At 42.8% G+C, this 13188-nt stretch overlaps 1 protein-coding gene across 1 annotated transcript in view; it reads left to right on the forward strand.

Moving 5' to 3' along the window:
• Window positions 1–467: 467 nt before the first annotated feature.
• Window positions 468–13188, forward strand: part of LOC142001737 (complement receptor type 1-like) — a 201210-nt gene continuing 188489 nt past the window's right edge. Inside the window, exons 1-6 of the mRNA XM_074977257.1 lie at window positions 468–573; window positions 999–1184; window positions 2615–2806; window positions 4186–4285; window positions 4986–5068; window positions 5764–5958. Coding sequence (XP_074833358.1) covers window positions 507–573; window positions 999–1184; window positions 2615–2806; window positions 4186–4285; window positions 4986–5068; window positions 5764–5958 — 823 coding nt within the window. The 5' untranslated portion in view covers window positions 468–506. The remainder of the gene's footprint in view (window positions 574–998; window positions 1185–2614; window positions 2807–4185; window positions 4286–4985; window positions 5069–5763; window positions 5959–13188) is intronic.

The following is a 13188-nucleotide window of genomic DNA, read 5'->3' on the forward strand; positions in this document are numbered from 1 at the left end:
TAGGGTGTCTCTTGTTCTGCCCTAGTTTGGGGGGGTCTGACCAGCCTTGTCCCGCCTAACCTGGGTCCTGCATAGCTACAGCAGCACTGAACAGGAGGGACAGTCCTGTAAAGCGAGTGTCATTTGCATCTGCCACGATCGAACACCTGCCTCCCCCGGCCCCAAATTCCTTGTTCTCCCCCGCCGAACCAGCCGCTTTCTCGGCAGTTGCCAGCCTGGACCAGCCCCGCCCCTTCTCTCCTGACTCCGCCCCCAACCTGTCCCAGCATCGTTAGGCCCCGCCCCTTCGAGCATGACCACGCCCCCCAGACATATGTTGACATGGTTTAGGCCACGCCCCTAACCATGTTTGGTATTGTTTAGGCCACGCCCCCTTCCCCTGACCCCGCCTCCAACCAGTCTCATATAGCTCAGGCCCCGCCCCTGTTGTCATATGGTTCCTCCCTCGCTCACTGGTGTTAGGCGCCCTGCACGCTGCGGGTGGGAGTGTTTACCCGCCCTCCGCTATGGCCCCAGGGCTTCTCTGCGTCCCTCTGGTCCTGGGGTTCCTGCTGCTGCTGCCCGGGACACGCAGTGAGTGGGGGCGACATAGCACGGTCCCTCCGTGCGCGGGGTAGGGCGGGCTCCGAGCTGGGGGTTCCTCTCGTCGCAGCCGGACCTTGCCGAGCGAGTTTGTGGGCGCTCCCTTGCCCGGAGCCGCTGCTTGCTCTGTCCCCTGCGCCCCTTCCCGCTGTGCGCTCAGCCTGCTCCTAGCGCCTTCCGGGGAGCATGCATGAGGGGTTGGCAGTCGTTATCATTGATGCCCCTTGCGCTCAGCCCGCGCTTTGGCTGTTACTCAGGGCCGTAACTTCAGCTCCTGGCTTAAACCACTGGGTGGGTGGGGCTGGGAAGTTTCAACGACACCCCCCTCCCCCCGTATGCTTCAGGAGCTTTTTAATGTGCGGAGCTACTACTAGACTAAATATCGTCCCTTAAAAAGGCTTGCCCTTGGTCCGTAGGTGACTGTGGGCCCCCACCCAAACGGAGTGATGCCATCCCTGATACGAATCAGATAGAGGTCTTCTCTGTTGGGACCCTTGTTGCATATAGGTGCCGTGATGGCTTTGTTAAAATCCCTGGAAAGTCAAACACCATAACCTGCCTTTCAAATTCACAGTGGTCAAACCTCCAAGAGTTTTGTGGTCGTAAGTATTTTATCTTTTCTTGCATGAAGTTTCTCAGGTTGCCTTTTGTTGATGAAGAGGTGAGATTTGTTCTTTTGCATGTCTAGTCAAAATTAGCTCAGCCCTGTAATGATTCCCAAAGGGAGGGGTGACAATGACCTCAAGATAAATATCTTCCATCTAGTCTGGGACTAGAGATGGAAATGCAAGAATCCAAGTTGCATGTGTGTCTCTTGACATCACTAAGTAGAATTTGGAATGCTGTTCTGGTCTGGCTACGGTCTGAAGAAGTGGGACTGTCCCATGAAAGCTCACCTAATAAACTATTTTGCTAGTCTTTAAAGTGCTACTTGACTGCTTTTTGTTTTGATTAAGTATAATTGTTTGGCTTTACTGTGCATTTCCAAACTTAAATATGCCTTTAAGGAAGGGGTAAGAGTAACCTTAACTTTGAATCTTCTGGATGTATAATAAAGTTAAAGCTTTGTTATCTGATGTGTTGGAGGAATGTGGAATTCTGGTTCGTTAAGACATACTTATCAATGGAATAACCATTTTCAAAGATTACAGAATACAGTAAAGTAAGTATAACATAGTGTATGTGTACTCGCCAGTACCAAAGTAGTGCTGTACTGCAGAATGATTACTTTCTTGAAGGACTTGGTTGTTTTCTATACAGTAGGCTATCTTATGACATGACCTATCTCTATGGGTAGTGCATGCTGTACGCCCAAATCACTAAAAATCTACTTACACTAAAATTGGACTGAGGATAAATCCAATCTTTATTTGATTCAGAAGGCACTGCAGAATCTTGCAATGCCTCAGGGTTGTCATTATCAACATCAGTTGTCATTGTCCACATAGAATGTGTAGATTGAGCTGAATCTGTAATGATCTTGTGACACACTAGTAGCTACTTCTTGAGTAAATCCCAGATATCAGTTTACTTATGTCTTCTGCCTCTTTTAAGAGTAAAGTGCAGAACATATAATTGCATAAACTCCTGGGCAATCTGGTAGTCCTAGTTAGTTCCTAGATGAAAAATTGTATTAGGTCAAAAATTCTGAATAGAGTTTTCCAGTTAATAAAGTGCTGACTAACACAGCTTTTATTGTACTTGCTTGTGGGCTATTTAAATTTCTAATATAATTTACTGATAAATTCTTTTGGCATAAAGTTAAATTTAATTTACCTTTTCCTGGGAATATACTTCTAGGTTTTTTATATTTTAACATGAATTCTGCACTTTTGTAGCTGGTGCCCATTCAAAATGGGGTCTGTTTAACAAAAGGCATCCAAATATGATCATAAGTAACCCCTATAAAAGACTGCTAAGAGAGGAATTTGTTTTCTAAACAGTGAGTTTTGGTCTACTGTTAAAAACAGACTCTTTTGTACCTGTTGTCATTGCCCAACCTTTCTAATCTAAGGTCTGCCTCTACTGCTAGGTAGCTGTGGTGTCCCAACAAGGTTAAAGTTTGCTGCCTTAAAAAAGGAAGATGAAAGCAAGAGCTACTATCCTGTAGGGATCAATGTAAGCTATACTTGTCGCCCAGGATTTGAGAACACCACTCAAATGCTGCCTGGCAGTACTTGTCTTGAAAACTTAACATGGTCAGAAGTCCCTGAATTGTGCAAAAGTGAGTATGTGTGTGTTGGGGGGGCGGGTTCTGTCTTGACTGATCTGCAAACTGTCTCACAATTAGGACCACTAAGCAGCCCTGGATCCCAGTTTGTTAGCCTAATTAATATTTAGTTCCCAGAGCTGTTTAACCAAGTTTCTTTCCTCTTAGGATAAATTTCAGTAGCTGTATTTCTACAGAATCTTTAGTTTTTCTTGCAACTCTGTGGGCAAGCAGCAGGATAGCACAGGCTTTGTGAATACAGTATGTCTGCTTTGTCTTTCTTATGAGAAGTAAACTCCTAATGTGGTGCACTTCAACTAGAATAAATATGGTGAATTGTTGCAGGAGAAATTGTCATTGAGCTTCACTGAGGAATATGGGAGGTTTCAAATTCAGTCTTTCCACATGCCGTGCAAATGTCAGGTGGAGTTTGTCAGAGTGTGTAATGAGAGATTCTCAGTGGCCTGGTTTCTGGAGGGAAGAACACTTCCTGGTTTGAAATATTTGTGGGATGCCCTAAATGTCTGTCACCACTTAAAATTAATTACATGGATGGATGTTCTTCCCCCCCCACCCCACCCATTCCCCACATTGCTGAGTAACCTGTAAGAATTGTGCTGGATTCAAAAAGCGGTTGTGCATTTAATATGTATAAATAAGGTTTTAAAAGTCATAAAGGGCATATGCTTTTCGCGACATAAGTCAACTGCTAACTGGGTTTTTCACGAAACTGTACTTCCCAACCTCAGTGCTCCAGTGGGCATTATATTACATAATTACCCCCTCTGGTCTGGACAGCTGTACGTGTTACAGTCTGCAAGGGATAAGCACCTTCAGTTGCTTGTAGCATGATTGAGCCCTTTGTGGGCTTCAAACATGCATTCAAACCTTCTGCTCATTGTCACTGACAGACCTGGTGCTGGTTTGGAAGAAGCTCTGATCTTGTCTGGCGTCACACTTGCTGTATAGGAAGTGGTTATGAGTTGGTCTGTAGATGTTGCCTTCCCAAGTAATTCGCTATTCTGTTCCACAGGCAGGCAACAAATTGCTAGGTTCTTGGACATGAGGGGCGTGGTGCCATGCTCCCAAAGGACTAGGATCTTGCGTTGAATGAGTATGGCCTCAGGCAGGGTGTGGGGTGCGTGCTAACTTCCCCCACTCCCCAGCCAGCCCTTCAACAGCCCAGAGCATTCTGCTAGGTGGTCTAGATGCAATTTAAAGGGCCTGGGGCTCCAACCACTGTTGCATCAGCAGCCAGGAGCCCCAGGCTTTTTTAAATCCCTGAGGCATCTCCTCTCTTTAAACCCCTTCCTTCCCCCTCACCCACACATCAGTGGGCCCGTCTTTCCATCACAACACAAATTAATGCTAACCCTGGCCTTGGTCCCCCTTAGGAAAATCATGTGGTGATCCAGGAGAACTACTCAATGGCAGACCTGTTAAGGTAACAGACAACCTATTTGGGGCAAAAATACAGTTCGTCTGTGAAGACGGGTGAGTGTCAATGTACCTCTGGTAGTTAACTGGTGTACAGCTGCTGGCTAGCTGCATGATCTAACTTCAAAACCTACTTGGGCTGGGTGCGGGGTAAAGCTGTGAATCCACACCCTGGGGGTGGAGGGTCTGACTTGGAACCAGAGCCTTCAAACAGTTTAATTTGTATGGATTCTGAGTCCACGCTCCAAACTTAAGGGAAGAAGTCAAAGTGGGAAGGTGGCCCAGCTGTGTGGGCCACACAGCTTCGGTTTTAGCTTACCTCTCCAGGCATTCTTGGCATCCTTGACCCAAACCAGTAAGTATCCTTCAGGGTCATGCTGTGTATGTAAGCTTCTGCTTGGATTTGTTCAAATTTTCTTCAGTCTCCCTAGTTTTCTTCGGCCTCTTGGCTCCTGACAGACATTTTGAAAACAAATTTTCGAACAAAAATCTTTCTCTGACACAGTGCAGAACTCCTGAGTGGGTTTACAAGATCGCAGTTTTTAGTTGGAAGACTCTGATGGACTTGTCACAATTATATTGATTAAAGCATACATGGACACCCAGCAATTTCAACTCAGTTTTACTCAACTCCTATCAAGCCTGCCCCTAGGTGGTTGTTCACCCCCTAGAAACTGAAAGAATTCATATTTCCAAATGGTTACACAAGCAATCAGCAAACCAAGCAACTGGATAGTTTTTCCCCATTTTTGTTTAGGTACAAATTAATTGGCCGATCTTTCATCCAGTGTGGACTTAAAGGAGACAAAGTTGAATGGAGTAGTCTTCCAACTTGTCAAGGTAAGACGAATCCAACCGTTGCTATGCATTAGATGTCAGGTTTCTATGGAGCAGACCACCATCTGAAACATCTCATTCTTCTACCTGTCTCCTGTTTTGGACACTTTCATGGAGGTCTGTGGCAGCCATGCTGTTACTCTGAGAAACATTTTAATGTCCTGCTGTGGCTTGCTTAAACACTTTAGCACTGTTTCCCAATGTCAGGCAGTCCTTGTTTCCTAAGATTAATGTTTGGGAGTGGGTGTGTTTTGGTGATGGAGCTTGCCAGGATTCTGTGCCATGGTGCGACAGATCCTGTTTGCACGATGCCACTGGAAGAAGGTGGACTAAAGCTTGGAAGAAGGAAGCTTCAGAATTTGAGAAAGGATAGCCTCTCTATCTCTTCAGACTTGGTTAAAATGTGGTGCTAACTAAATTTTCAAATGGCTAAATATTGTTCTCTTTTTGGGGGTCTGTTCAATCAGTAAATGTTTGCGCTATTAATATTAATAATTAGTAATATTGCAGCTGTTAATATAAATGAGATCAGGTTAGTGAGCTGATCTCCTATTCAAACAGCTTCTCTTGGTGTGAAAGACAAGCTTTCAAGCTCTGAGTATTACTTCACCCATCTCTTCTTTCTCCTATCCAGGGACTAACACTGCTCCAACAGTCCTGTCAACATTAAAACTCATGACCTTCTATTTTCCCCACAGTGATTTCTTGCTCTCCTCCTCCTGCCATTGCCAATGGGACATACAATGACAGTGGCGTTAAAAATTTTGTCTATAACACAACAGTAACTTACAGATGTGAACCTGGCTTCCGGCTTAGCAGCACTCCCTTCATTTGGTGTACAACAAGAGATAAAACTAGTGGAATCTGGAGTGGACCTGCTCCTGAATGCAAAGGTAAGTAATGTGTGTTTAGTATCTTCCTCTGCTATTTCTTTGCACTAAGTAAAACTAGGCACAAAAGTTTGATGGCCAACTTGTCAAAAGAAATGAACAGTGCTTCATCCTAATTTTCACCCATAGTTAAGGAACTATCACTGAGGGGCTGTTCATAAAACAGCCATGTAAAACTTCAAGTGTTGTGGGTTTTTTTTCTTTAATTCCTCTTTTTGCTGTGCTCCAATTAAAAGCTAGAATCCAATTACAAGAGGAGGAAAAACAGGATGAATTCTCAGGTGAGTTTAAAGATGTTTCCTCTATTTCCCACTGGACACTAAATTGTCACTCATATTCATGATCTAACTTGCATTATTTTTGAAAATGTTGCTGGGGATATTGCTGTCACCTTTGAGACAGCTTGGTTATGTATCTGTCTCTTACTTCAACTCACTTATTAGAGATGCACTTCTTGGTAGTTTTCTAAATTTATGCTTCTGAACGTAAGATGATGGGTGAAGAATGCAAGGGGTTGAACAGGTGCTATTGGAAGTCAGTAATATACCAAGGAATGTGTTCTAAACAACAGGAGACAGAGGTTTAAACTGTTTAAAACCAGACATTTGCTTTAGGACAGAGGCTTAACTAGTATAATTTTATCATAACGTCACTGAAGGCAGTAGAGCAGAACAGCGGAACAGTCTACAGTTATCTGACCCCCGCCCACCCTCTTGAAAGATGCTCCAGGAGTTGAATAAGAATAAATAAAAGGCAAGCATGATTTGGTGGTAGCTGTTTAACTTATTTTTAAAATCCTATATCTGTGTTGGTGAACCTTGGGGCTGGACAAGGTTCATTAGGGTTAGCTGCTGGCAGGCTGCCAGATAATTTGTTTACCTGAATGTCTGTGTGCATGGCTGCTCACAGATCCCAGTGGCTGCAGTTTTACCATTCCCAGCCTGTAGGAGCTGCAGGAAATGGCACACGCTGGGTCCCCAATTCACACAGCTTCTGTTGGCCAGCAACACTGAACTGTGGCCACTGGGAACTAAGAGTAGCCGTGCACACAGATGCTCAGGTACACAAAGCCTTTGGTGGTCCGCCACCAGCTCACTTTAACAAACCACATCCAGACCGTGTGCTGAAGGTTCCCTGCCTCTGTCCTACAGTGTACTTTGGTTAGACATCTTATTTCAATCTGTTGGTATCAAAGCTGAGCCAAGATGAAACATACCAACTTTAGTTCATTTTATTGTATTCAGGTTCTTCTACTAAATCCAATGGGTCAACACGTGTGCTATCTCCAGAAAATACCAACCAAAGCAGACGACATAATCCACAAAGCATCCAAAATAACCCTTCTACCATCACTTCCTCACGATCTTCCTCTTCCCCGAGAGGACGTAAGTCTTGTGCCATATCTTGTAGGCCACCAAATCTGGGCTCTGGCAGATGAGGGAGGAAGTGATTTCCAGCTATAAGTTCAAAGCTTTCAGCTTGCATGTTTCTCTTTATTTTAGGTAGTTCATTTCCTGTGCCAGTGTTCAGATTTGCCATGCCACTGTACTCTAATCACAGCTGTTGTTCTGTCAGGAAAAAGGGAGGCTCTATTTGCCACCAAAGTTACATGGGAATCTCTGGAGTACTACCCAGCACTGCCTGCTTTAAAAACTTAAAATGGTCAGAAGTCCCATTGTTCTGTGGAAGTGAGTCCTTTTTTATTTTATTTTGTTTCAAATCTTCAAAACATTTTTGTGCAGTTAGTGTAGCTTTCTGTTTAGAAGCTGGCTTAGTTCAGTTCTGGCTGCCTTGCTCTTAACATCTTGAAATATCTTTTTGTTTTAAATATTTTGCTTTCAATTCATTGACTGTCTCCTTGTTGTATTTTGAAAGGGTAAATAGGAGAGCCCGATACTCTTAATACCATATTCAAAAACAAAAGAACTTGATACTATCCATATCAAACCCTCTTTGCCCATGACAGTGAGGCAATGGCCTAATCTCTTTCCATACTAGCGAGATCATGGCTATCCAAGAGAACAAGAGCTTGGCAGAGCTGCTGTTATAATCGGTTGCCAATTCGGTGCAAGAGTCCATTTCATTCGTGAGGGTGAGTACCAGACTGTGACAAATTATTTAAAGTTGCTGGCTGATTATGGAAACCGGGCATCACACACTAAATTTAAATCTACTCCACGTTCTTGCTATAAAACTAAAACCTCATAGGCAGAACTTTAGAAACTGAACTTGACCAAACTTGGGCTGTGATTCCCAGCCCTCTTCACCTTAAACAAGAGAACCTAGCTTTGTTCCAGGTGTTAGTGCAGAGTTCCTGGATTTTGTGCCCACTGGAGTCTAGGATGCTAAATCCTGGCTGGATGGGAGGGTTTGTATTAGCTAGGTGTTAGAATAAGTACAGACTCGAGTTGAAACAGGCGATAAGGAATCATGTTAGTTTGTAGTAGGAAATGAGAGAGAAGCTAAAAGGGATCCCAAAGCTTGTGGGGACCAATCTTGTGTTGGTATCAGCAGTCATAGCTCCACTGAGATCCTTAGAATGACAGCGAAGGATTTAGTTTTTTTGCCTACTGCTGCGACTGGAGTTATTTGCTATGTAAAAAGACTCTCTAGTCATGCTAGTACTGACATAGTTACTTTTTATGGCCAGAAATGCAATCTGAATTTCTGGACTATTGGACAACTAATCAAGAAATCGGATAAACCAGATATTCTTTATTCAGGTACAAGTTAATTGGGCCACTTCTACTAAGTGGAATAAGGCACTTACAGCTTGCCCCATAAGACTCTTGTAATGGCTGTAAAATGAGCTTGTGCCCAGAGATGATGATGGCTTTGGTATGGAGCTGAGCTTTGAAGTAGCATAGAGTGTGTGTGGGGAGGGGGTGGAGGGAGTTGTTTTTCCCAAGCAGTGAAAGGATAGTATCCCTTATGATTAAAGTTCTCCTTCCCCCTAAATCTCATTTAACAGTGCAAAATCTGAAGTTACTTTGGGATTTAAAAAAAATAAAATCTCTTGTTTGTCCCCAGGGAGCTTTCCATAAACTTAACATTTCTTTGGACCTTTCTTGAGCATCTGTCAAATTCAGAGGTTGGTGCCTTGTTGAGAACCAAATCTGCTATTGGGAAAGTTTCAAGTTAGCTTTATGCTGCTGGAACATGTCAGGAGCTCAGTGCTCTTCTTCCAAGGCTGCAGCAGCTGTCTTGCTGTGTGACCCACGTAAGGGTGGGATGTTTTGAGGCAGCGTCCCAATGTTTGTACTGTCAGTCTGGAGTCTGAGGAGTGCTCGGGAAAGGGTGGGGTCAAACTTGATAACTGTTCAATAACTGACTGCGGAAATGCCTCTGCTCTTTGAATTATAATAATCATTACAATAACAAATTGCTAAATACTCTTGGAATTGGGGCAAATAAATACTTGGAGCATTTCTTTTTAACTGGAACTACTGTGTAATATTCAACGTTATAATTCCTCTTTAGACTCCTGATATCCCTAATGGAATAGATGACAGAAGCGTAAAAAGTTTTGCCTATACTTCAGCAACAGTGTAAATGTGACTGTGCTTTCTCTTTCATTGAAGAGGCATCCATTAATTGAACAGTGAAAAAAACAAATATACTCTTGAGTTGTCCCATCCCTGAATGCAAAGGTGAGTTACATTTTGTGTCTGCTTCTCATTCTACAGTCATGCACTGGGAAAAGTGTTAATTATTAGGCATGCAGAAATTGGGGGGGGTGGGGTGTTTAGGCATAAACATCTAAACACCTTGTTTAAAATTGGCATTGTTGGAAGTTTTTAAGCTTTATGGAAGGGCTGATTGACCAAAAATAACTTTTTGTGGGAGAAATTCTGCTTCTCTTACTACCTGTGATTTTTTTTTTCCATTAGTTCCAAGACATATCTCGGAGCAGGCCATGTTTACACTATATAAACTGCTATAGTTGCACAGTTGCAATGTTGTAGGTCCACCAGCATCACTTTAGCAAAGATGTTACTTATGCTGATAAGAGTGTCTCCCATCCACGTAGCTAATCTGTGGCCATGAGAGGCACTAATTATGTCAGCAGGAAAATTCTTCTGTCAGCCTACCAGTAGCACCACCATAGCTAGATCAGCATATTTGTGTGTAAACATGCCTGCGATATAGCTATGCTAATGAAAATTCTTTGCGCAGGCAAGACCTGAGATCAGGCTTTCACATCAGTCCCCATCATACATCTGACACAGGTCTCCTTTGGAAAGCCTAGACCAGCTGCTATTCCAGACTGGAAATAATATCCCAAGGTCCTTGTAGGAGCATGGAGGGAGTAAAACATTATTCAGTCATGTTGCATACTTAGGAGGTTGCTGAGTCTTTGGGCTGAATTTTATCCAGTCCACAAACATTCTGGGTGACTTGATTCATTACCTGAGAGCAATTTGTTTTCTCTGTGCAGATCTGAAAGCCAATTCCCCAAATAGAATAAGGTGGGAGTAGCTCAAGCAGATTTTCAGAGGGGACATATTTTAGCCCAGTTTAGAGAAGGGGCATTGGGTGTTTGATCCCAGCCACACAGAACTTATCGATTTGTAGACGTGATGGGTCCGAACTCTCTACCACTTGTGTCGTATAGTGGGCGTACCCTTTATCTCTAACAGATGTTCTGAGTGTCATCCAAATAATTTTGTGAGGGAATTGATATCCTGTTACGCAGACTTTGTAATATGAAGTCATGGGTTTGGCCTGAATTATAAAACCCAGATCTGCCACGTGCTTATCCTTCCCCTTGAAACTAAAAGGCATGTGTAGTACTTGAAACTTGTGTCAAATTTTTGTAACAGATGGAAATCCAAGTTAAAGGAAAAAGCACTGAGTTAATTTGGTGGTCCCCAAACTGCATGACCCCACTTTCAGGTTTGATTGCTTCCACCAATCCTGAACAGCAGAGAGGATGCTATTGTTTAAAGGAAAATGGTACCCTTTGCACATGAGTGTGTGCCCCACTTGAGGTCATAACCTGTTAGCTGGAAAACACATCTGAGATTGATGCTCAGCTTTTGTAGCATATCTAGTGGACTGACTCCAACTGAATTCTGGTCCATACCAAAGCCTTTCCATTTGAAAGTGATCTCTTCTGGCAGACCTCTCATTCCTGGATCTTTTTTTTTTTTTCCATTCCCTGTTATTCTCCCCCACCCCCCTCAACTCACACACTGTTCTTTAAGTCAAAAAGCACCGAGTGTCCTGTTGATTAATCCACAAGGACAATCCTTGTGTGACATTTGAAATTGCAGTTCCACCTCCATGCAATAACTAGGTTGGGTTCTTTTATGTGCTATATAAAGGACAGCCTGTGTGCCCCGCAAAAAGTATATCTGACCCACTGATCACATCTGTACAAACTCTTGATCAGTGAATGACAATAATCCAATGTTCTCTATTTTAAAGCTTATTTGCAGTGCATGTTGCACCTCCCCTTGGAAGCTGGGATGGGTTTAGTCATTTTCTGGTAAACTGGCCAGTATAGGCTTCATACAGGGGTGCCTAGAAACGTATGAAAGAACCTTTGAGATCTCTGAAGATTACAGAAGAACTATGCAAACATATTCTGATGACCCCATGAAATTTTTCTGAAGGACTTTTCTCATCAGAACACCTTTGTCTTATGTTGGAAATATGAATGAGCCCGGAAAAACCTGCTTGCCTTGAGTTATCTGGGAGTCAGATCAGACTTGCTTCATCAATGCTGTACTCTTTTTTTCCTAATTCAAGATTTGGTGTAATCTAAGGTACTAAAGTGATGTTTCCATAGGTATGGATTGTTCCTGGGCTCTGTTAACTGATTTTTTTTTTTTTTTTTTTTTGGTTAAATTTCCATTGACTTCAATTTCTTCTCTATATTGAGAATAGCCATTACTTAGTAAACAAATAAACCCTTTTTAAACGTTATTTGTTTTAATTTTCCATTTTTTCCACCTCAAGCCAATGTAAACTTAATTATAAAAACCCATTGTAAGATACTTGACTTTTTGTGATGCTGAAATAGGTATTTGTGCATGATGCCCTGGAAAGTTTATGTAAAGAAGAAAACAGATTTAGATCTTCAGCTGGGTGTTAAGGACAGCTGTATATAAATCAAGTGTATGGGGAAGGGATGTATTGAAAAGCAGACTTGCTCCAGTTGTTCTGGAGTCCCCCTTCCAAGGGATTTCTTTGTTCTATACCTAAAATGTGTCTCTGGTCCTTGTGAAAAGAGAGAACCCACAAAGATGATCAAGGAACTGTAACAAGTATGGAGCTTCACTAATTTCATCCCTGGTGATTTAGGCTACAAGATAACAGCAGTGGAATTAAACTCAGATAGAAGTGGTGTTATAGGAGAATGAAAGTTGAAGTTGCTGCCACACTTTTGTGGCTAGGCACTCTTTTACTGAAGAGCAGATACCATACAGATAACAATAATTGTTGGGATGCTGCAAGGCTAAATAGCTGCATGGCTGTAGCTTTGCTTATCAAAAGGGGAAGATGAAACACCTAATGGAGCGTTAGAACTGAAGGGGGAGTGGAGATAAGGGACCACGGTTTTGAATGCCCTGGACAAGTTTAATTATGACTAGAAATGCTTTGCTGATAGGGAATAATGAGCAATTTGCTGAACCTAGGGGAATCAGTGGCCCATTACTCAGTGGTTATGGTGACTGGTAGGAGTCATTTGGACTTTAAAAAATAGTTTGGAGTAGCTGAGGGGAATTTTTGTTTGGACAGAGACATAGCTTCACCCAGCAACTGGATGGAAATAACTCCAGAGCACCCTCTGCCACCCTCACTGTTCAGCTGAAACAATCTGTAATGGTAACATCATTTGGGATGCTCTAACCCTATTGCCCTTGCATATGTGTGCATGCTTGAAGTAATGTGTGGAGAAAACAGGTTAAGGATTGGAAACCCCTATAACATTTTTTCAAGTTAGTGTTCCTGTAATTTCCTCAAGTTTTCTGTTTTGCCTTTTTAACTTTTTAGATGGCCTCCTAGCCAGCTGTGTAGCCTAAGCAATGATGAGTGTACAGGGAATTAAGTTGCAGCAGAGGAAGATTTTTCCACCCCCCCCCTCAAACTTTTGTCCTCTCCAAGCAATGACTGTCCTTTCTGGAAAATGAGACTTTTTCAGAGGGTGGGGTAAGACTAATGGGAGTAAGAAACAAACCTTAGCTGTCCCTGGCCAGCTAAAATAACAGACAACCTGATTGCCTT

This window comes from Carettochelys insculpta, chromosome 26 (assembly GCF_033958435.1).
Source record: "Carettochelys insculpta isolate YL-2023 chromosome 26, ASM3395843v1, whole genome shotgun sequence".
NCBI lineage: Eukaryota > Metazoa > Chordata > Testudines > Carettochelyidae > Carettochelys > Carettochelys insculpta.